This window comes from Engraulis encrasicolus, chromosome 4 (genome assembly GCF_034702125.1).
Source record: "Engraulis encrasicolus isolate BLACKSEA-1 chromosome 4, IST_EnEncr_1.0, whole genome shotgun sequence".
Classification (NCBI taxonomy): Eukaryota; Metazoa; Chordata; class Actinopteri; order Clupeiformes; family Engraulidae; genus Engraulis; species Engraulis encrasicolus.
This window is the reverse complement of record NC_085860.1, coordinates 49,194,681-49,217,463: the sequence shown is the minus strand read 5'-3', so window position 1 is coordinate 49,217,463 and position 22,783 is coordinate 49,194,681. Positions and strand designations below refer to the sequence as shown.

The window sequence follows — 22,783 nt, the reverse complement described above, 5'->3', positions numbered from 1 at the left end:
ATTCCAGAGTGATGAGCAGCATACACGGTGGGTATGTATCAATTACAGATACTAGGCCTATGTCTGTGTGGTGCAAAACGCAATAGTGTCAAAATCCGCAATTGGAGGCAGTGTTAGTGTTCAAACAGTAGTATGGACATGAAATGCCAGCAAGAGGGCAAGAGGTTAAAAAAAATGGAAACTGGGGTCTTTAATGCCCATGTCCTGCTGACACTTTGGGAGTTGCAGGTGGCTGTCTTGTGTGCTAGTTGTTTCACAGACAGTAGCACTTGATTTCTTCCTCTTTGTGCTCAGAGGCATAATACCCCCCCCCCCCCCCCTCTCTCTCTCTCTCTGCCCATTCTTACCACAGAGCCCGCATATGCAACAGGTTGGCGCCACCCTGTGTCTGCATTTAATATAACTCACAACTAAAGTTTCAGTTTCCACGAAGTGAAATTACATCAGCAAAAACATCATCAGGCATGGTAGGCTACTAGCCTGGTCCTGACCATCCCATAATACTACCATTTCATTTCGTATATGTATTACAGTATTACAGTATTACAGTAGTGGAGCCAATCCTTTGGCGGAAGTACATAGGATGGCTCGCGAGGCTAGTAGGCTACCACACTGCCCACTCTACTCGAAACGTGTGCGCACTTCGTACCTCTCAAACAGGTTCCGCTTGTATTTGTCATGATCCTCTGAGGCAGAGAGAGCGCGCGCCTATTCGAAGCCTGAGGAGCGAGAAGCACGGTAAGCGTTTATGCGTCACGCTTGGAAAATGTTTGGCACTAGCATCAACATACAACAGAATTGTGTAGGCCTACTGTAGTATGAAGAGTTATATAGCCTGTCCTTGGGGTTGTAAATAAAAAAGTTGGCAAGTATTAATTTGTATCCCAATTATAGCACCGGAATGTTTGAATGACATCATCTGTTTAGTTAGACCTATTCAAAAGGTGCACAGGGCCGGACACAGTGACAGCATAAGCTCACTTTCATGGGCATTTTGCTTTTGTATTTAGAATGCCATCAGTGTCCTTTAGAAGCTTTTAATCCCTTGGGGATGTTTACTTTGTCAAGCATTTTTTTTCTAGTTTTAAGTAAGTCAATCTTAATAGGCATACATTCGTGTAGGCCTATGTACAAATCCCCTATGACTAGTAGGCCTACATTTGACTTTACATTTTAGGCTATTTAGAGTTTTGCCAGTGGTGGAGGGCCTTGGGTTTACTTAGTCAAAAGTAGGCCTACTAGTTAATATGTGATTTTTTAAAACTCAAGATTGACTCGATGTTTTTACTTGAAACTAGAAAATTAAGGTTGTTAAGATTTCTTTTCTTTGCAATGAATCCAATTGGGAGGAGGAGGGAAATCCCCCTGCAGGCAGGATTAAAAAAAAACACTTAGGCTATGTGTGCACTACTAATAGCTAGCCTATACAACATGACATGATATATTATTGTGTTGCCATATTTGTTGTTTAACATAAGATTTTCACATGTCCATGTGTGTAGGTGTCATCACAATAGGTGTCATCGCCATAAACCACAACTGACACTAATTGACACGTTTACAATAACCATGGCTAAGTTAGCCAGTTGGGGAACTTTTTGCCTGTACAAATCTGTCTGACCTTGACCATTAAAAATCTCTCAAATTAGTCCAAGAATGGCCAATAATACACAAGCTTGAAAGCACGGAAGGAAAAACTCTTTTTCTTTAGCATCAATGTATAAAACACCTTTAAATGTGGATGGCATACATTCTGTATACATCTTAAATATGCTGACTTTATTGTTGCATTTTATTTGAATGAGGGAGCTGTTTTGGAAAGATTAGTTAAACTCTCTCTCTCTCCTTCTCCGTCTGACACAGGCATGCGTGAGTCCCCAATGTGCTGTCCTCATCTTTTGCCAAGGCTCTTCTTGCCGTCAAAATGAGTCTCTCTGGGCCATCAGGCATCCATGGCGATAAACCCAGCAGGTGAACCTCATGTACAGCAGAGCGAAAATGAGAGCTTGGGTATAGAACAGCACTGCAGAGATGGGAGGAGATCACTTGACAAATGAAGAGACAGTATCTGACCTCTCACTAACTATCCATATTCACTCACTGAGTTCTTGGTTTTCTCTGAGAGCATTTTTAAGAACATGTACTGTACACATATGTCTACACTGGTATCTCATTCTTGGGTATTCTTGGGACATATGTATCCTGTATTTGCACCTTTTGTCATATTTAGGCTTTAGGCTCACAAAAGATCATTCAGATTCTATTTGGCTGATATACATGTAGTTTCATTTAACACACTATGTCCATAGCACTGATGGTCTTGTTTTATCACTTCATTTTCTGAGCTTAGATGTATCATGGTAAAGAAAATACATCTAAAAATACTGACAATCGAACTGTGGCTTGTAGAAAGGCTGAATGGCTAGTGACTCTAGTAAACCACTAGCCACTGTGGCCGGTGAGCAAAAAGTTAATGTAAAGCCCTGATGTGTATATGTGTATGTGGTACAAACATGTTTGTGTTTCTGTGTTTCTGTCGTTAACTGAATTTGTAGGAATTTACAAATTATTATTATTATTATTATTATTATTATTATTATTATTATTTAGACATTTCCAGAAATATGCAGCAAGAAGCCTATTGTTTTGTTTATATTCAACAAATGCACACTCCTTGCAGTAAGTGTCTGTGTTTCTGTCGTTAACTGAATTTGTAGGAATCAGGAGAGATCTGGTTCCCCCGTGCACAGCTGTGTCTCTGATAGTAGTGATCGGTCCATGGATAAACCCGTCAACTTTAAGGAGCATGTTGTGGTACCTCAAGATGATTTGAGCCTGGCTAAACTCACAGCACTGCAGAGGTGAGAAGAGATCACTTACAATAGAGTTGACATATGAGAGGCTCAGTAACAACCCTAGTCTTACTAACTAGCTGTATTCACTGATTCAGTTCTTGCCTTTTTTAAGAGCAGCGCACGTGCACACGCACACACATAGGGAAAGAGAGAGCGAGAGAGTTATACATGTGTCTGTCTTCATGCCTTCAATGCACATTTTCTAAAAACGAAAGCCGTGGCAGTACTTCAGCACCACGGCCAGCGATCTCACCCCATACGCCGCGTAATCCAACTATCTCAGCTTCTTGAGTGCAGTGGTCCGCGCGTGCGGACCCCGTGAAGCACTTGTGATGATCGGTTCACTGCGTGGACAGCCATTCTGCTGCGAGAGCCGCACTATCACAGGAAGTCCGTTCTCCAGTGAGAATGATTAATCCAAATTTCAGATAGTGAAGTGAACTAATGAATCTGTATTTGTAGATATGAGGAGAGATCTTGTTCTCCTGTGCACAGCTGTGTCTGATAAGAGTGCTTGCTCCATGGATAAACCCATCAACTTCAGGACAAATGCTTTTGCACATCAAGATGATCAACAGACATCAATTTGTACACACACTATGTAAGAAAAGAACTAAGCATCGCAGCATTAATTTTTGCATTATCTTGCATTTGACTCAAGAAATTCAAATAGTGTTCCCATATTTAGGCCTTTGTACAAATTTCCAGAAATATGCAGCAAGAAGCCTATTGTTTTGTTTATATTCAACAAATGCACACTCCTTGCAGTAAGTGTCTGTGTTTCGTTAACTGAATTTGTAGGAATCAGGAGAGATCTTGTTCCCCTGTGCACAGCTGTGACTCTGATAGTAGTGATCGCTCCATGGATAAACCAGTCAACTTTAAGGAGCATGTTGTGGTACCTCAAGATGATTTGGGCCTGGCTAAACTCACAGCACCGCAGAGGTGAGAAGAGATCACTTGCGATACAGTTGACATATTAGAGTCTAAATAACAACCCTTTTACTAACTCGCAGTATTTACTGATACAGTTCTTGCTATTCTCAAGAGCACAGACACAGACAGACACGTACACGCACACACACACACACACACACACACACACACACACACACACACACACACACACACACACACACACACACACACACACAGAGTTACAAGTGTGTCTAGAAGTCGATGGCACTCAGGCTACTGTCTTCCTTTCTTAATCTGTATTTGTAGATATGAGGAGAGATCTTGTTCTCCTGTGCACAGCTGTGTCTGATAAGAGTGCTTGCTCCATGGATAAACCCATCAACTTCAGGACAAATGCTTTTGCACATCAAGATGATCAACAGACATCAATGTGCACAAACAAGTACATGTAAGAAAAGAACAAAGCATTTCAGCATTATTTTTTGCATTATCTTGCATTGGACTCAAGAAGTTAAACTCCAGTTTTCCCATATTTAGGCCTACTGACAAATTTGACTATATGTGCGCTTAGTAGAATTTTTTTTGTTATATTCAACAAATGCACACTCCTTGCAGTAAGTTTCTGTGTTTCTGTCGTTAACTGAATTTGTAGGAATCAGGAGAGATCTGGTTCCCCCGTGCACAGCTGTGACTCTGATAGTAGTGATCGCTCCATGGATAAACCAGTCAACTTTAAGGAGCATGTTGTGGTACCTCAAGATGATTTGGGCCTGGCTAAACTCACAGCACCGCAGAGGTGAGAAGAGATCACTTGCGATACAGTTGACATATTAGAGTCTAAATAACAACCCTTTTACTAACTCGCAGTATTTACTGATACAGTTCTTAGTTTTCTCAAGAGCAGCACATGTGCACACACACACACACGCACAGAGAGAGAGAGCCTTATAAATGTCTTCCTGCCTTAACCATTTTCTGCATATGCCAACTGAATACATCAAATTTAAACTTTCAACTTTGTCCCTAAAGGACAATTGATATATTATAATGAATATAAATCTGTTCAACTATTGAATTTGTCTTCTTTTCCTATTTATTGTATTACAGTTGTCCAAAGGCTTCCAAGCTGTTAGAGTTTAGTGAGCATCTAAAGTCCTCCCTGAGGAAGAAGTTTGAGTGTGTGTACGAGGGAAACATTGTTGAGGGAAAGCCCACACTGTTCAGCGACATCTACACAGAGCTCTACATTGCACAGGACACCACCAGCGACATCGTGAACACACACCATGAGATCAGGCACATCGAGATGGCATCAAAGAGGCCTGCGGATGCAGATAGACTGGTGCACTGCAATGACATCTTTAAGCTGGAAGCCGACAAGCCTGTCAGAACGGTGCTGACAAGAGGAGTCGCCGGCATCGGCAAAACCATCACTGTGCAGAAGTTCATCCTGGACTGGGCTGAGGGAAAGGTGAATCAAGACATCCACATGATACTCCCACTGTCCTTCAGAGAGCTTAACCTGCTGATGGATACAACACACAGCTTGCTCAGCCTCCTCCAGCACTTCATCCCACTGACAGAAGTACTTATTTCAGAGCTGCAAGAGTTCCTTCAAACCAACCCATGCAAAATCGTCTTCATTTTTGATGGCTTTGATGAGTGTCGTCTTCCACTGAGCTTCAACACAAAAACTGCAGTGCATGATGTCACTGTAAGATGTCCAGTGGATGTCCTTCTGACCAGCCTCCTGATGGGCACTTTGCTGCCATCTGCTAGCGTCTGGGTGACCTCTCGCCCGAGCGCTGCCCACCAGATCCCCTCGGACTATGTGGACCTGCTTACAGAGATCCACGGGTTCAGCAACAGCCAGAAGGAGCTTTATTTCCAGAAGAAAGTTCCGGAGTCTGACCTGTGTGAGAAGATTGTGAGGCACGTGAAGTCCTCGCGGAGCCTCCACATCATGTGTCACATTCCAGTGTTTTGCTGGATCGCTGCCATTGTATTACGCCAGATACTCTCTTGTGCGGCGGAAGGAGATATTCCCAAGTCACTCACTGAGATGTACACACACTTCCTCATCACTATCACACGGACCAAACGTGAGAAGTACGCAGAGGGACCAGGCTGTAATGACTGTGACGGGACAATTATTGTCAAACTAGCCAAACTGGCTTTTCAACAGCTCGACAAGGGCAACCTCATCTTCTACGAGAAGGACCTGGCGCAATGCGACATTAGTCCAGAGGAGGCGCTGGCGTACTCGGGAGTGTGCACGCAGATCTTCAGAGAGGAGCCCGGACTGAACCATGGGAGGCTCTACAGCTTCGTGCACCTGAGCATACAGGAGTTCCTCGCTGCGTTGTTCCTGCAAGTCTCCTTCATGCAGCAAGACTCCAAGAAAGACATCGCCACTCATCCGTGTGCCAGGTACCTTTGCAACGCCCAGAGTCTGGCTGACATCCACAGGCGTGCGGTGGACGAGGCGCTGCAGAGCAAGAGCGGACACCTGGACCTGTTCCTGCGCTTCCTTCTGGGCCTCTCCCTGGACTCTGCACAGGTACTCCTGCAATGCCTGCTTCCCCAGGTGGTGACCCTGAGCAGTTGCAGCAGGCGAGACGAGACGTCGGAGTACATCAAGCAGAAGATCAGGCAGAGCCCCAGCACGGACAAGGCCATCAACCTCTTCCACTGTCTCAGCGAGCTTAAAGAGCTCTCCCTGATGCGAGAGATACACACCTACCTGGGCTCGGGCTGTGTTACTAGGGTGCGTCTGTCACCAGCGCAATTGTCTGCACTGGCCTTTGTGCTGCTGACCTCAGAGAAGGACGAGGAGGTTGAGGTGTTGGATTTGAAGAAGTACTGCAGGTCTGACCAGGCTTTGCTCTACCTGCTGCCTTGTGTGAAGGCGTGCAGGGAGGCCAGGTGATTGGATCCAACTTTCTTTGTTGTCTTTTAAGTTCGCAATACACATGCTTTTTGTATGCCATAGTGTTCAAACAGGTCAGTTTGATGTAGTCAAGGTTGGAATTTCAAAAAAGAAGAAAAAAATGTCAGACTACACTCATGTAAGTTTGTAAAATTCGTGAAGTTGTAAGTAACCCTTGTGTTGTAATTCTTGCCTTCAGGCTAGATAAATGCAATCTGACTGAGCGGAGCTGCACCGTGCTGGCCTCAGTGCTGTGTTCACCATCCTCTTGCCTCAGGATCCTGGACCTGAGTGCCAACAAACTGTATGATTCAGGAGTGGAGCAGCTCTGTGCCGGCCTTAAGGAGCCTCGTTGTATGCTGCGCACATTAAGGTGAGGTGGGATGCATCAGAAAAATTACTGAGTCCTATAGACCCTGCTGTGTAGGCCTTAATTGAAATATCAGTGGGGAGACATATGGCTGCATATAGAAATGAATGTGTAATGAATGTGAATATAGATATAAATGTGTAATATATGTTGTTCAGCCCTTTTACTGGGTGGAACTATCAAAACCTGGCCCTCTGTGACTTTTAATTGCGCCCCTCATATAGAATGTGTATGTGTGTGTGGAAAATGTATACTCTCTCTACAGTATGTGTCTGTGCGTTAATAATGAAATTTTGTCATGAAATTTCACGGTGCTCCTAAATCTTTAACTGTGTTCCTAATTTGTTTCATCTAGGAGCTCATATGCTCCTAGTGAAAAAGCTTAGCGTAACCATCTCACTTGAGTGCGATTGAGCACACATTTCACTTGATGGAGGAACTGTATACTATAGAATATATAAATTAAATACAATAAGATACATAATGAATGTAAATCTTGCGTGCCCACAAATCTGTTGGTGTGTATGTGTGTGGGTGTGCATGGCAAATTGTGCAGGTTGGCAGACTGTGAGTTGAGGGAGAATGCATTTGGGTCAGTGGCCTCTGCCCTGAAGGCCAACCCATGTCACCTGAGGAGACTGGACCTGGGCAGGAGCATCCCTGGGGATGAGGGAGTTCAGCTGCTCTGCTCTGCCTTAGAGGAGCCCGAGTGTACTCTGGAAGTACTAAAGTAAGCATAGGCAAAAACAAATGAGCTCCACTGCATATCCCTTTGAGAGTAAGCACACTGTCATGCAGAGGAAGAGTTGGAGTCATTTTTTTATTATTAGTTCATTCAATTTGATTAAAAGAACAGGCAAGGTTCAGAGTCCAAGGGAAAGTACTGGAAGTCGTATAATGTAGTATAATACCATGTAAGAAGGCCAGGGGCAGAGCAGGGGAGCAGATAAACTGAGGTAATCACAAGTCACTACAACAAAAATGGCAAACAGAAAGGGAACCTCCGGAGCCTCCACAAAAGGTGAATTGCAGACCTAACCCCCGTCTGTGACTAAAGCCTCTATGCTGAAGCCAGCTACTGTATATTTGCAATAGAGATTGCCAACGTGACGTCATTGCCCCAACAGAATTGACCTTTAGGTCTGTTTTTTCCGACGAGGATTGGCGGATCAAGGCCACTCTCTAACAAGCGCTAGAATTTGATTTGCCAAAGATTGGGGCAAAAGGTGTTTCCGACTCATTTGTCACGTGTCTTGGCAATCTCAATTCCCATCAGCATTCGGTGCCGATACATGTCATGAAGTTTGGTTTGTGTGTGCATGAAGCTAATATTAGCGCTGCTTATTCAATGAACAAAATTGAAGTTCTACAATACCCATGTTAAAGTAGTAAAGAAGTAATATTCAAGCTTACTTTATTACATCTCACATTAATCATTTTACATAAATAGTTGTTATATACAGATATAGTATATAAGCTTAACCACAGTGTAAGATAATATAATAGCTTATTTAATATATACTGTATGTAATGTACATTATAGTGGTATAATATGCTGTTGTCTGCAGACTGTCCAGGTGTGCGATCACAGAAGAGAGCTGTGAGTATTTGGCATCTGTTCTGAAATCCGCCTCCTCCCAGCTGAGGGAGCTTGACCTGAGTGAGAACGAGCCCTCACAGAAGGGGATAGAGATGATCTGTGATGCACTGCCACACAGCAAAGTCCAGTCATTAAAGTGAGCTGCATTTCAGTGTCATTTAAACTTGTATGGTTTTTGCTTTGAATGTGTTGGATGTTTCATAGTCAATAGCAGTTGTGATTCAGTAACAAGTTCCATACACTGCATCATTGTACATATTCTACGTGTTGTGTATTGCAGGCTGAATGATGACTTTTTTAATACCTTAAAGGGACACTCCACCCATTTTGCATTAGGCTTTCCATTGATAGACACCCAGTCATACTTTTGAATGGTCTTTCAAAAATCTCTCAATTCCCCCTGAGATTGGAGAAATCCACATTCATCTCTTAACACTTCCTCTGTCAATGATGTAAAAATGGTCATTTTGCATCATCGACATAGGAAGTGTAAAAGAGGTGGATTTCTGTTGAGACTACAAGCCTTTTTCCCACCTTTTCAACCCCGGCCATAGGGGGTTGGACCTAATGCTCTAACAGACCTATCACAGATCAGTGTCCCAGTGCTTTTGAAATCACTGGCATTGAGGCTCCAGTAAGCAGTGTTGCCAGATTGGGCTGTTTCCCACCCAATTGGGCTGCTTGGGATGGCCGTCTGCGGGTAAAAATGGCATTTTACAGGAAAACTCGCCCAATCTTTCCCATCGATATCAATAGAATTGGGCGGGATTTAGTGCTTCCAGGCGGGTTTTGAGCATTTTTTGGGCTGGAAATTATCAGCCTCATCTGGCAACACTGCCAGTAAGTCACTGGCATAGCTGGAAAGGAGAAGCTGGAGCACACTGCAGCTTAGTTTTCAAGACTTTATTTTGTCGACCAAAACCAACGACCAACGTTTCGGTGTTGCTACACCTTCTTCAGAGTCAAATGATAGCAAGAGAGAGACACACATTTCAGGACTTGACATTCACAGGTGATCCCACTTGGTTTGGCTAAATTGGTCTCATCTCATTGCAGGTAATTGACCCCACCCCCCAACACCAGGACAAGATTGCAGACAATTAGACAGAGAGGCTTTGTGGAAAGGCATTTTGGATTCATACTCTAAATTCAGTGGAGCCTCAGGGCATAAATGAGGAACACAATATGTCTTGCTCTCTGTAACAAATTGTTCCAGCATCGCGGCTGTGGTCTTCTAATAATTGTAGCTGTGGTTTTATTGTCAATGTTCTTTGTGTATTGTTTTTTTCACTTTTTTATTTTGATTTGGGAAGTTGGCAAGCTGTCTAATGACCTGCAAGCTGAGGGAGGGATGATGCATAGAGTCCCAAATAACTGGGTGTGGCCTGTGGAACTTGAGCATTGCAGTGCATTATGGGGATTGTTGTCACAAATCCACAAGCACTAAAAAGTCATTTTCTGCCTTTTCTTGGCCAAGAAGGCACCAAATTAGAAATGTATGTTACTATTCTACTATACATATGACCCACTTTCAGTAACATATTCATGTCTCCACCGGTGGAATGCCCCTTTAAGCATGCCTAATGAATTACTTTTTTAATGAGTGGCTTTTTTGTTTTGTCTTTCAGGCTGAGTAAATGTGATTTGCCAGAAGGAAGCTGTGATGCATTGGCTGGGGTCTTGCGCTCAGAGACGAGTAGTCTCTCAACACTGAACCTCAACTTCAACCCTTTAGAGGATTCAGGCTTAAACACAATCTGCTCTTCACTTCAGTCTCCACAATGCAAACTGCGTGTGCTGAGGTGAGGGACTGTTCATTATTTATTTTCGGGGCCTTCGGAAGATTTTCACCCTCAGTTGTCAAATTTTGCATGACGAGCTTCAAAACTTTGACGACCTATTCAATCACCATTCAAATAGAGTCCAGTAATGCAAATAGGCAGTGACATGCACATTGCTGTTCTTAGATGTTCTGAACCACATTGAAGCACAATTCGGTGCTACTTGAATAGTGACTGTGTGTCCAGTCCCCTAAACTCTTGAGTCTCTGTGCTCTGTAGCCTCTCACATTGTGACATCACCGCGGAGGGTATCTCGGCCCTGGCCGCTGCGCTGAGGTCAAACCCAGCCCACCTGAGAGAGCTCGACCTCAGCGGTAATAACCTTGGAGACGAGGGTGTCCAAGTCCTCTGCACTTCCCTGCAGGAAGAGGACAGCAAGATGGTCAAACTCAAGTAAGTGAGACTGACACAGTGAGGTTCCATGCAAGTGTAACAAATGGCTTTTTTAAGCCATATTCATGAAAGTGTTTTCTAAAGGTATTTGTGTGTGAGTGGGAGTGTTAGGTATTTTAAGTTACTTTATTATACATCTGTGGTTACAACATGGCTTACATTATGTAAAAAAGTACTGCACATATTGCAGGGGGGCAGATGACAATACTAAGGCATGTGAGAGACAGACTGGATGGACAGATGGAGGCAGGGAGGTAGGGAGGAGAGGGATGAAAAGATACATTATTAACTAAATATAGGGACAGGATGGATGGGTGTCTGTGACAATAGACAGATAGACAGACGGATGGACAGACCGACAGACAAGCTGATGACCTCTGCATTAATACTTTGTTCCTCAGCTTGTGCCAATGTGATCTGACAGCGTGGAGCTGCTCATATGTGGAGGTGGTATTCAGTGTGGACTCCTCCTGTCTGAAAGAGCTGGACATGAGTCGTAACCGGCTTGGTGACTCAGGAGCCAAGACTCTCGCTGCTGCTCTGGCCAGTCCCCACTGCACTCTGGAAAGGTTAAGGTGAATATCCTCAGCACAGCAATCAAACTGGGATTATGTTATTGTAATCATATTGTTTATTTTTATACATATGTAGCCTGTATTTGTTGCTGTCACATATATTAACCATTCACTGGTTCAGGTAATCATACTCCACATAGAAATCATACTGTGATAATATTTTTTAAGCAAGCATGTTTTTTACATTTACAGTACATGAGTGATTCTACGATTCGCCTACACTTTTGGCAAAAGCAAAATGTCAATTATCAGTATTTTTTTCAACTAAATGACCTAGATGTTTACATAGTGTATATATTTAAGTTTCCAAACAAACAAATTGCCAAGCTTAATCTTAAATCATTTGATAAATATTCTAATGAAAGCGAACATTTGCTTAATTATTTTGTCAACAGTGTTATGGACAAATACTATGTCATTTCAAACATAAATAAAAATACTACAGAGTTGAAACAATACACGTTTGAAAGTGCTTATGTCCCTTAGCAATAATGTTGTCATTAATCTTTGCAACTGATATAGAAAATGTGATTGTTGAGCTTCATAAGTAGGATTTTATGATTCGCTGTGATACAGACTGACACATTTTTCATTATAAATCCCTGTAACGTCTGATTTGAATTTAGTCACCCTCCTTACACAAGACTTCCTTCTCAAGAGATAATCCCTAGTGTCTGTTCATAGGATTTTTCCAACACATGAGGGATCAATAGCTCAAAAACACTTTCAAAACAGTCAACCGTGTTACTCAACTGTGTTACGGTCAACAGTGCAGGGGAACAAGTCGGCACTTTTTTAGGAGAAAAAACAGAGCAGACAAACCCATCTCCCTAGAACACAAATTATTTTGTTTGTTTGTCTGTCAATATGGAGATAAATTGGCAAAAACATACTCCTCCTCAACTGTCATCAGTGTTGCCAGATTGGGCTGGTTCCCACCCAATTGGGCTGCTTAGGATGGCCGTGTGCGGGTAAAAATGGCATTTATCAGAAAAACCTGCCCACTTTTTGCCATAGAAATCAATAGAATTGGGCGGGATTTTGTGCTTCTAGGCAGATTTTGAACATTTTTTGGGCTGGAAATCATCAGCCTCATCTGGCAACCCTGACTGTCATAGCTAATTGTAACACCATTGACGGTAACACGGTTGACATTTCAGCCATTTTAATGGTGTTGTGCTAACTGAGGACCTCAGAAGTTCCACCACAACACCTTAATCAATTCATGTATCTGTATGCTTTATCTGTGTTTTTCTACATGTGATTTCTAATTCGGATTCTTATGAATATGTTGATAACACAGTTGACAAGCAATTTTCCCGCTATGAGAACATGAAAAAGAATGGATTAAATTATGGAAGGATGGAGCTCAAAACTTACCAAAAAGTCTTCCCATATCCTGCCAAAGAGGTTATGACATCACGTGATGTTATTCGTATGGCCTAAGACCAAACCATTACTGATTTATGGAGGGGTTTTCAGACCGAGACACGGTTAACACAGTTTTCGTGGACACACACAAAATGGCAAATTTCATGTATAATGGAAAGCACAGTGGTCTTTCTGACAGTTTTGTCATGTTGTGATGATTACTGTGAATCAACATTTGCAATCGTCTTGGGCAAAACAAGTTTCTTTACATGCTAATATGAAGACTGAATCTGACATTTGGAAAACAGGACTGCATGAAAACGCCCAAAACCAGTATTAAATATTCATTCTTGCTGAGGGAAATAATGCCATGTCTACACTTTCTGTATCATATGAAAGATAAATGTTTTCTAATGTCCAAATAATCATTGGATGCAGTTAATAGTTAGTGGAATTGCCAAATAAAATCCGTCGAATCGTAGAATCACTCACATGTGTACCATACAGTGTGCATTACAGTTTCAATTGGATTATTCTTTTTAAGTGTTTCAAGGAAGCATATTAAGGGTTTTATGATTTATTAACATTTAGTTGGAGTTGCCATACAGACTAGTGGTATGTTGCAGTATATCAGTAATATGCAATGTTGGATGTTAAACCATGTTTGTGCTGCCCCAGACTGTCTGACTGTGAGATTGGAGAGGAGGGTGGTGTAGCACTGGCCCTGGCTCTGGGGTCTTCCAGCACACGCCTGAAGCACCTGGACCTGAGTAAAAACCGCGAGCTGGGAAACGATGTCTTACAGGCTCTCTGTCCTGTCCTGACAGAACCAAACTGCAAACTGCAGACCCTGATGTGAGCTAACAACAGATCGACGTCCGTTGTGTGTTTTACCACGTAGATGATGTTATAGTTAATTGTAGGTTTTTATTAGCAAATGTATCATTGGTTATTTCTCAGCAGATATTAGTTTACTGAGTTAGTATTAAGTATTGTTGCTGATTGAAATTTTGAGAAGTTTCAAATTCTAATTGAATGAATTAAATATGTCACAGTTTTTAAAAATTAATTTAAAATTGATAGTGAAAATTGAACGAAGAAGTCATTCGATGTTGTGATGATGTGATCCTTTTTCAGGCTTTCCGAATGTGGCATTACAGGAAAGGCATGTGCACAATTGGCAGAAGTGTGGCAGTCTGGAAAGTGCCCCCTGAAGATGTTGGACCTGACAGGGAATAAACTGGGGCACGAGGAATCCTGTCTCCTCACAAACTCTGGCTCAACACTCCACACGCCACACATCAAGTATTTATTAGTCAACGCCGTTTTGTTTATCAAATCAGCCAGTGTATCAAAGTGGTTTTCATTTTTAATCATTTACATTTTAGTTTATTACATCAATAATTTCAGGTACAATTTATTTCACATACAGGTACCAAACTATCATTCTGTTTAATTGTATTTGCGAGCACAACCCAAAATGATTCCCATGTTATCCTGTGGGGTTTTTCCATTGTGTTTCTTCTTCTCCAGGTTGTCTGAGAAAAAAACCCGGTTTAAGCACCTGGAGAGGCTGTCAGTAGCTCTGGGTGAGGGGCAGCTGAGGGAGCTGGATCTGAGTCACTGCGAGCTGGACGATGAAGGCCTCCAACTAATCACTAACGCTATGGGGAAGCCCCAATGCCAGCTGCAGTTCCTGAGGTGAGCGAGATTCTGTCTGGGGCTGTTACCCTGACGTCATATATGGTCTACTGTTATGAAGTCTAGCTAAGTGTCTCTCTCTCTCTCTCTCTCTCTCTCTCTCTCTCTCTCTCTCTCTCTCTCTCTCTCTCTCTCTCTCTCTCTCATATCTGTGTGTGTGTTCAGGTTGTACAATAATAACATCAGAAGTGAGGGCTGTGCTGCTCTGGCCAGTGCCCTGGGAGAGAACCCTGGTCCCCTGAGGGAGTTGGATCTGAGTGGGAATGGTCCACTAGACGAAGGGCTGCTAACACTCACCTCAGCCATCATTGACCAGAACTGCCACATACACACCCTCAAGTGAGTACACACACACACACGGGTGCGCGCGCGCACGCACACACCCACACACCCACACACACACACACACACACACACACACACACACACACACACACACACACACACAGAACATCCCAAAAACACTTGGCATTTGCACTTGTTCTTTGTACATATTTACTGTGTTGTATGCCATGATTTCGTCCTTGATTGTAAGTAGTTCTGGATAAAAACCTCACGTGCCTAATGTAATGTAAAGAACATTTCATGGCCCCCAAACTGTCATGTACAAAGTATACACAGACTAAAATTGAAACTAAAATGGAACCAAACATGTGTGGGTGTTTATCTGTCTTTTTCTCTCCTACGTACGTCATGAGGTTGAGTGAGTGTAACCTGACGGAGAGCTGCTGTGTGGCCCTGGCACGTGTACTGACGAGCCCCCACCTGAAGGAGCTGGACCTCAGCTGCAATGACCTGCGTGACTCTGGATTGAAGAGCCTGTGTATGGAGCTGCAACTTCCCACCTGCATGTTGGAGGTCTTGAGGTGCGTGTGTGTCTGTGTGTGTGTGTGCACCTTTACAGTATATGCACATGATGTTGTGTGTGTGTGTGTGTGTGTGTGTGTGTGTGTGTGTGTGTGTGTGTGTGTGTGTGTGTGTGTGTGTGTGTGTGTGTGTAAGGGTAACTGTGTCCAAATGTGTTCATCGCTAACCAGGGTAGCCTGCTGAACACCAGGCAGACAGATGCTTTAGTAATCCAGTCAAAGCCAGACATCCCAGGTTCATCATATCTGATTATGTGCTCATGTGTGACAATAAAAGTATCCTGGCCCGGGCTGCCTTTCCAAGAACTCTTCGGTAGTATTTAAGCCCAAGGAGTACTGAAGTATGAGGTGTCCCTTTGGCAATATGTTAGAAATATATTAGAAAATAAAAGTTTATACACACACTATTTTACTTCACACGTGCACTTCGCACAAGCATTTTATTTGTATGTGCAAGAAAAAATATTGTATATTGGCCTATACAATTATTGTATTGTATTGTATTATATTGTATTGTAAACTTTTAGTGATATGATATGTTGCCAAGGGGGCACCTCAAGGACTACTTAGGCTTAAGTACTACTGAAATGTTTTGGGGAAACGACGAGTCCTGATGTAATTGATCAAATAAAATGTCTTCTCCAATGCCCCCCTCCACACCCTCCCCAGCTTGGCTGAGTGTAAGATCACAGAGGTGGGCTGCTGTTTCCTGGCCGCTGCCCTGAGCTCCAACCCTGGTCATCTACGGCAGCTGGACCTCACTCGCAATGCTCCCGGCAAGCAGGGGAGGGCGCTGCTGCAGGCTCTGCAAAAGGATCCACTCTGTGCAGTAGACATACTGAGGTGGGTGACACAATGCTGAGTATACTGTATTGGCTGTAGAATCGAAGTGAAGCTACCCAGCATACTTAATTGAACAGAAGATTGGGAGTGTTGTGCAGATGTGGGCAAGGCCGGATTAAGATGCCCTGGGGCCCCTTGGCTACAGGTTGCTGTGGGCAATCTCAGAAGGCAAATTCTGTGACAAATTTACATAGACAGTGTCATAATTACGAGCTAGGAATTGAGTGTAACATGTCTTCCAACTGTACTGAACACCACAGATACAATTTCCAATGTCGCATTTTGTCACAATTCTGTCATCTGCCAACCAGGGCCCCCCTGGCAGGTTGGGGCCCCTAGGCTGCAGTCATATCTAGCCTGTGCATTAATCCGGCCCTGCACTTGGGTTTGGTTAGGGTCGTAAGATTGCTCAGTGTTATTGCCAGATGTATGGCTGTATGGGTGTTTCTGCCTATAGTACTGCACCCCAACTAGCCCTGATGTGAGCCCTGTGAGTGTGTACCCTGACCCTACCCAAAGCATGCAAAACCCCAATAGGCCCATACAGTATACAGTACACTATTGTCTCTATTCCACTGCCGGTTTTCTGGTAGGCCTACAGCCCGACAAAGCGTGACTCAGCCTCCACTTTCTGCTTTTCGAATAGGCACAACACAGCTCAATTGTAAAGCGAAAAGAGGCGGCCGAATCGCACTGTGTCGAGCTGTAGGCCTACCAGAAACAAAAGAGGCATAAGTCTAATGGCACTTGCGTTGTAAATGCAGTGCTAATCAAACAAATGTGTTGTATTGTGTTTTTGTTTCCTGTGGCAGCTTGTAGGAGATGGAGACGAGAAGGGAAAATGAGGATTCTGGACCAAGAAAAACATAGAGCTGTCGCACGAAACACGCCTCATTTCACATTCTTAACATTTAATCTGTTGCTCCTAGACTGTCCAATTTTCTGAAATGTCCTACTCTGTCTTTATTTAAAATGTTACAAATTCTGTGGATTGCATCTTTATCTGTCCGTTCATGCATGGTCCTCCTGACAGACTGTGTATTTTTGTTACCTGTACTTGTGGATCTACTGCAATGTTGATAAATATTCCACTATTAGAATACAAATTATCTATATGTATATATACTGTATATAGTATGTGTCTGTTGGTCATTAGCCTTAAGATGAAATAATATTGGGTTATTTCATTTGAAGGTTTAGCAGGTTTTGAGATGACTCCATTTGAGCAATCAATACATTTGGATGAATAAATTGTAAGGACAAAAGGTAAACCAGGGTCAAAAGAGCTTCACTCATTTAAAGCAAACAAAGACTTCGGCCCTGGACTCTGAATTAAACTCCAAAAAGTATAGTTAAAAATGTCATTTGTCATGCCCTGAAGAAGGCTCAACTGCCGCTACTCGAGGGCAATTTTAAAGTCCTTAATGGACATGTCATAATAATAAAGACATATTTAACTATACTTTTTGGAGTGCCTTGGTGAAGAAAAGTTTTTTCTCTTTTCAAGCAACTTTTTAGCCAAAATCTCGGAAAGGCCTGTTGAAGTGACATGAGGACAGATCATTGAGGGGAGGCCAGGCCAAAATCATCCACAGCCCACCGGGGTAATTCCCAGTATGCCCTGTAGCCAATCCAGCCATGTATGGAGGTAGAACAGAAAGCACATAATTAATAATCTTGCTACACACTGCAACTGCTTGTGTCTAACCACAAACATAAAAATGTCTGATCTCTTACGTACTGAAAGTTTATGTGAGCACATGCAGATACTGAGTATACGAGTTGGCTTCCTCTAATAGCTTCAAATAGATCTTGCTTCGTTTGCTTAGCACACTTACCGGTTTGCTGTGAGATTTACTTGTTATGAACACAAGGCCTATTATAATCATCGATCGATTGTGTGAAAATAGCATGTTTTTTGCCAGTGATGTATAAGTAGCCTACTGGACTGGAGGAGAGGAGTAGAAGAACAAATACTATATCAAAAATCTGACTTGAGCAGAAGTAGAAGTGGTCTTCTAATACCAGTACAAAAGTAATCAAAATGTCATGTACTTAAAGTGATACTGAGTAGCAGTTTCTTAATCACTGTTGCTTTCAGTACTACAGAAGTATTTCTAACACATCTACTTGCACTTCTTAAAGTGATACTGTACCATTTTTGGATATAAGCTTATTTTACACCTCCCCTTGACTTAAATAATATGGTTTGACCGTTGTTCTGTACTTTCAACCGTTCTCTGGTATGGCAGTGCAAGTTTTACCTCCAAGCTAGCAGTTAACATTGAGTCTTGTGAGACCAGTTAGTTGCCAGCTGGAATCAATGTTAACTGCTAGCTTGGAGGTAAAATTAAAAGTACAAGTAGAATCGTTTTAAACATTACTAAGTTATCAAAGTTATCAAACAACAGCCCAGATGCATCATTCTCATAAAGACAAGGGGCTCTCACATAAACAGGTTAACCACGGCCACAGACTTTGCATAAACTATTTCAGTATATAAAAAATGTATTGAAGTAAAATTATTAAATTAATCGTAAATACAGTATATAGTGAAGCAAACATGGAAGTAAGGGGAAAAAAATAATACTCCAATAAAGCACAGGTACTGGATTTTAATACTTAAGTTGAGTACTTTTATTTTAACTTTGTTACTATGCAACTCTGGTTTTGCTCTTACAATAATTGTGTGTGGCTGCAGCTGAGTTAGATGCATGACTGAGTTAGTGTTTTTCTAGTTGTTCACTATTTGTACAAACAGCCTCATGAAGGTATAGCTCAGATGAGTTTCTTTTTTAGATCCATCTGCACACTGATGTGGAGGGAGAGCAGGAAGTAGGCCTACACAATTAGTGTTCTCCTTTTGACTTGTACTTCACCACAAATGCGTTTCGTATGTTAACCAAATACGTTTCTTCAATGCGAAGTGTTTCTTTTTTCAGCAAAGTGTCTGAGAAACAAAGCATCACAAAGAATTACTGGCCTTATTTGGAATGATTATACAGGTATTACCTTGCATAACGTGTGCACCATTTACAAAGTTCATCGTGAAATGTTCACAATGTTACATAATTTAAATAATAAGACACTATAATCTTTGTAGCTGGACTCTGCAGAAACACAAGAATGGGGGTGGGGGGTGTATATGCTGATTTCTCTATAAAATATATTACATATAGGCCTAGATTATATTGCATGCCTAATCTGTTTGAATCTGAGTAAGGCATTACTAATGCTAAAAAATCTAAATCTTTGTATCTCTGTAATTTATTTTGTATTTTAAATTGTAATCATCAATCACTCACACATTCAAAATTACAACACTGAGAGAAGTCGAAGTTTCATGCATATTTCCTCCTTCATGACACGTTTGACATGCAAAATAATGAATGAAGTGATGAAGTGCCCAATTTAGTGGCTTTGACTTCCTCTTGAGAGGTTTGCTGACACGTTCACACTACACCTACGTATATGTATAAAGGACCATCTTACCTACCCACACCAGAGCACCTTCACGCTTCATAGAGACCAAACACACACAGAGACAAACATGTCTGATGACATTTATGAAAACACAGATTTTGAGAACACCACAACACCATCTAGTAGCACAGCTGAAAACATTTGTATGACTAAGGCTCCTGAAGGATGTCAGCAGCGGACTCAGAATGGAAAAACCCAAGATAACTCAGGAGGACACCGTAAGGCAATTGTTTTCAATCTGAGGATTTTTATGTTTACTGTTAACTCCTACTCTATGTCACGCTATTGTTCAAAAACACTCGCACAAATGTTCTCCTCAGGTCGCTGCAAATTTGCTTTGGTGCTGGTCTGTGTTCTTCTTTTTGGTGTTACCATCGGACTTTGCATCACAATTTTGAAAACAAAAGACTTACAGCTCATGATGCAGCTCCAATACAACAGCAGCACAGCAGAGAAAGTGCAGGTATGGACTCAAAACATCAATTCGTCAAGAGGAGACACATTTTATTATGTTTATATGTAACATTCTGTGACATGCAGCTGGTGGAATGCAATTTCCTTGTGGATGCATCTACCACGCATTGCAGAGGTCTATTCTATTAATATAGAATAGGGCAGAATCCTGACATGATGTTTAGTTTAGTTTAGTTTGTGAGTGTGTGTTTGTGTGTGTGTGTACTCGTTATTTCCTCTTTATTTAAAAAAAAAAAAAACCTAACCCCTCTTTGTAATTGCACTTGTTGTTCTGTATATCTCCTGTGCACTTTGTATTTGCTTGTGATGTTGGCTTGATTATGTCCTCTTCTGAAAGTCGCTTTGGTTATAAAGCGTCTGCCAAATGCAATGTAATGTAATGTAATGTAATGATCTATATCTCACACTGTTTTATTCCAATCTACAATTCCAGTTGGAGACCAGGATGGATGAACTACAGAGGCGTCTTTGTGAACTAGGTGAGATCAGATTTCATTAACAGATTTGTTCTGTTGAAAGGTATATATAGGTTATATTCACTTACCATGTGTGGGCAAGTTGGTCTTGCAGAGGTGCAAAGCAACCAACTTTGTCTCAGTAACAGGTATAGTGTACTTACTGTGTACTTGGTTACTGTGTAACTATTAGACCTTTTGAGAATTTGTGGCTTTCACATCACTGCATTTTCTATAAATTAAATGGTGTCCGTTATACTATATGTGGCACTTTTACTCATCAGAGGTCAAGCAGACTCACTGCATGGGGTTGCAGGGGAACTGCATTGCACTAAGACCACATAATGGCGCAGCTGTGGCCTATTGGTTAGGGAGATGGTCTTCAGATCAGAGGGTTGCTGGTTCAAATTCCATCCTTACCTCTCCCTAAATCTCCATCCATGGCTGAAGTGCTCTTGAGCAAGGCACCTAACCTCACATTGCTCCAGGAACTGTAACCCTTACCCTGTGTATAACTGTCAGTCACTTTGGATATGAGACAGCTAGTGGAATGTAATTGTAATGCAATTCTCCTTCAATACATTTTCTATAGCCTACATATTGTACAATTGTGGCAGACTCATCAAATGTCCTGCTGTGCAATTCAGTGGCAGGCTTCAAGCTTCTGCATTAAAATATAGTCTGAGCTTGTTGATGAAAGTGAAAAGTGAAAGCCCATTGGGAAACTCCAACTCCCATTGTCATTGTGACACAGCACTCCACAGCACACAAGTGAACACTGCACACTGCACACAACGAAATTGCATTTATGCCTCACCCGTGCAAGGGGGCAGCCCTCAGTGGCGCCCCATGGGGAGCAGTGCGGTGGGACGGTACCATGCTCAGGGTACCTCAGTCATGGAGGAGGATGGGGGAGAGCACTGGTTGATTACTCCCCCCACCAACCTGGCAGGTCGGGAGTCGAACCGGCAACCTCTGGGATGCAAGTCTGACGCCCTAACCGCTCACCCATGACTGTTGATCACCAACCTGTTACACGACTCCTCAGCTGTCAGGCATTAGGGAAGCATCAGTTCTGACAATCATTCTATTGGATCTTGTACTAGCATACTGCATGCAGTGGTATTTAAAAAAAAACATCATCTTATTCTCTTAGCACATGGAGTCTGCGTTTGTTGTATGGAATGCTGTGTAAAAAAGACATGATTTGTTTGTATAACCTTTCCCACCATTCTCATCCTCAGAACCACATGACATAAAAACCATTACACAACATGCAGGTACATGTGTTAATATCTAAATATATCTTCACCAATATTATATATTTCCCCCCAGTAAAACAGAAAGACGGTGAAATACAGGTTGAATCAGGCTTAAAATAATATGAAGATGCCAATGCAATTCAAACACCAATTTTCATGGAATACTTTTGTGTGTATTACTGTATACCTACATTTTAATTTGATTTGATATGTCTAGGAGCGACGTTGTAAAAGTGTGACTGAAAAAAAGCTTAAATATACTGAATGTGGACCTTCATTTTTACCTTGCGCAATAGTGGATGTGACCCTGGATCCGGACACAGCCCAGCCCTATCTCATCCTGTCTGCTGACGGAAAACAAGTGAAGCGTGGAGACACACAACATAATCTCTCAGACACTCCAAAGAGGTTTAATGAGGTTGTCAGTGTGTTGGGAAGAGAGGGGTTCTCCTCTGGTAAATTCTACTATGAGGTTCAGGTTAAGGGTAAGAGTAGGTGGACTATAGGAGTGGCCAGGGAATCCATTAACAGGAAGGGGAAAATAAACCTGGGCCCTAAATATGGATACTGGACAATATGGCTGAGAGATGGGATTTACGAGGCTCAAAATAATCCCTCTGTCCCCCTCTCCCTAAAAGGGAAGCTCCAAAGGGTGGGGGTGTTTGTGGACTCTTACGCAGGTCTGGTCTCATTTTATGATGCAGATCGCTGGTATAATATCTACTCATTTGCCAATGTCCCCTTTACTGAGAAAATCTATCCATACTTCAGCCCTAGTACGAATGATGGAGGTAAAAATTCAGCCCCTCTCGTAATCTCCCCAGTCCATATCTGCCCAATCAACTAA

At 42.3% G+C, this 22,783-nt stretch overlaps 2 protein-coding genes across 2 annotated transcripts; both read left to right on the top strand.

Annotated features, from left to right (window-relative positions):
* The first annotated feature begins 630 nt into the window (after positions 1–630).
* On the top strand, positions 631–17,387 carry LOC134447915 (NACHT, LRR and PYD domains-containing protein 12-like). The gene is made up of 19 exons (XM_063197634.1): positions 631–738; positions 1,864–1,971; positions 2,718–2,861; positions 3,657–3,800; positions 4,426–4,569; positions 4,881–6,698; positions 6,902–7,075; positions 7,629–7,802; positions 8,641–8,808; positions 10,301–10,474; positions 10,733–10,906; positions 11,308–11,481; positions 13,531–13,707; positions 13,990–14,157; positions 14,386–14,553; positions 14,719–14,892; positions 15,252–15,419; positions 16,089–16,262; positions 17,075–17,387. The coding sequence occupies exons 2-19, from the start codon at positions 1,925–1,927 to the stop codon at positions 17,079–17,081; spliced, it is 4,371 nt and encodes a 1,456-aa protein (XP_063053704.1). The 5' UTR covers positions 631–738; positions 1,864–1,924; the 3' UTR covers positions 17,082–17,387.
* A 2,543-nt stretch (positions 17,388–19,930) lies between these two features.
* On the top strand, positions 19,931–22,783 carry LOC134448111 (zinc-binding protein A33-like). The gene is made up of 3 exons (XM_063197868.1): positions 19,931–19,963; positions 20,653–20,698; positions 22,233–22,783. The coding sequence occupies exons 1-3, from the start codon at positions 19,931–19,933 to the stop codon at positions 22,781–22,783; spliced, it is 630 nt and encodes a 209-aa protein (XP_063053938.1).